General features: G+C 48.7%; 1 protein-coding gene across 1 annotated transcript in view; it reads right to left on the reverse strand.

The window, feature by feature from the left end:
- LOC125483089 (dynein axonemal heavy chain 6-like) overlaps window positions 1–2,115 on the reverse strand; it is a 343,417-nt gene that overhangs the window by 16,247 nt on the left and 325,055 nt on the right. Inside the window, 2 exon segments of the mRNA XM_048596614.1 lie at window positions 718–942; window positions 1,527–1,725. Of these exon segments, the coding sequence (XP_048452571.1) occupies window positions 718–942; window positions 1,527–1,725 (424 nt within the window).

The following is a 2,115-nucleotide window of genomic DNA, read 5'->3' on the forward strand; positions in this document are numbered from 1 at the left end:
GACACTCACTCCCATTCCCGACACTCACTCCCATTCCCGACACTCACCCCCATTCCTGGCAGTCATTTGCCTGTATACAAAGATTCCTGTTGGTCGATGTAAAACTAGTTTGGTAAAAATGATCTCAGCCTATTGCTGTGCCCCAAGCTGTCTCCCTGTCTCTGTCCCACCTCCATTCCTCCACGTCAGACTGAGGTGAGCTATCTCCTCAATGCCCGTCTGCCTGGCATATCCATCCCACACTTCACTCCCCAACTCCTTGTGTCCCCTCCCTGAGCTCTGTCGGAGGTTCCCTGCCTCTGTTCTCTCACACAGTATCTCCCCATCACCATTTCTCTGTGTCCCTGCTCACAATGCCATTTCCCGTCCAGCACTGTCTGGTCTATTCCAGAGGAAGGCTTCAATACTGCTGAGGGTGTGATGGCCACTCTGGGTCCTGCCCATCTGCCTGTTGGCAGTAGACAGTTGGATGTGGACAAGGCAGTTGGCAAACTGTGCTGGGGCATTAACAAACCCTCCCAGCTGGTAATGCACTGGTGGCTGCCTTTCTCCGTGTCTGCCACAGACCTGAGCAGTTTCCCTCAACCCCTTTCCCAAGCTCTTTGTCAGCGATTAGCAGAATCTGAAAGAGGAAAGAACTGCATTCAAAAGCCCAGTGAACAAATTCAGACCAACCAGAAGCACTGAATGGGACCAGGCTGCTGCCCCACACTCTACCTTGTTTTGTGTCCATGCCAAGGACATGGAAGGGTCTCTTGATGAAGTGATAAGGTTCCTCTGAGTGCAGAAAGCTTTTCCACTGTATGGGATGGGTATTGATAGATCTGCAGAGCAGAGCGAAGGAGCCCAGCTGGGTATTGATGTACAGACACTGCTTCCACATGGCCTCTGTCATCCACTGTGCATTCGGACCTTGTTCAGACCACTTGTCATCTCCCATATCTACATAAAGACAAGTCGCCTCTTTAAAACAGGTCAAAGGTAACACTTCAATTAACTCTGCAATCTACACACTGCCTTAACTGACTGTCAGCGAGATTTGGGGCTCAATGTAAGCTGTCACCATGAACACAGCAAGACAAAACACAAAATATTCACTTAAACTGGCCCCCAGCTCCCTCAGGGAATGGGCAGTAAAGAGTCAATCACTCTCTCAGCTCTGTCAAGGAATGGCAATAAACTGTCAATCATTCCTCCTGCTCCCTCAGGGAATGGGCCATAAATGGTCAATCATTCCCCCAGCTCCCTCAGGAAATGGGCAGTAAACTGTCAATCATTCCCTTAGCTCCCTCAGGGAATGGGCAGCGAACTGTCAATCATTCCCACAGCTCCCTCAGGAAATGGGCAGTAAATTGTCAATCATTCCCTTAGCTCCCTCAGGGAATGGGCAGCGAACTGTCAATCATTCCCACAGCTCCCTCAGGAAATGGGCAGTAAACTGTCAATCATTCCCCCAGCTTCCTCAGGTAATGGGGACTGAATCCAATGGTATACATCATATAGTTCAGAGCTTGGATAATAATTACCCTGATTCTCCTGTCGTTCCTGAGCATCAGCCACATCAGCCAGCATGGTGGAGTGCAGGAAGATCTGCCACTCAGTCTCTGGGAGGTGGCCCTTGTTGCTGAGATCATCTTTGCCAGTCTCACTGGTCCTCATGATGCTGCTACACAGCATGAAGGAGAAGCAGAGCTGGTGCTGAGTGAAAAGGGCATACCACACCATCTGAGGAAAGCAAGAAGTTCGAAAAAGACCAGGAAAAAGATTCAATACAATTGACTGGAAAATCATGCTGAATTCGAACACAAAATATTCTGCTGTTCAGACTGAGGTGTCACATAAGGAGAAAGTGTGGACATTAGGTCGACATTCTCAAACACACGCTCACTGTAAATACACTATCCTACACTCACACCCTCACTGTGAATACAGTATCCCACATCCTTACTCTCACTGTGAATACAGTATCACACACCCTCACTGTGAATACAGTATCACACACCCTCACTGTGAATAAAGTATCCCACACCCACACCCTCACTGTGAATACAGTATCACACACCCACACCCTCACTGTGAATAAAGTATCACACACCCACACCCTCACTGTGAATA

Source organism: Rhincodon typus, chromosome 5 (genome assembly GCF_021869965.1).
Source record: "Rhincodon typus isolate 14 chromosome 5, sRhiTyp1.1, whole genome shotgun sequence".
Lineage (NCBI taxonomy): Eukaryota > Metazoa > Chordata > Chondrichthyes > Orectolobiformes > Rhincodontidae > Rhincodon > Rhincodon typus.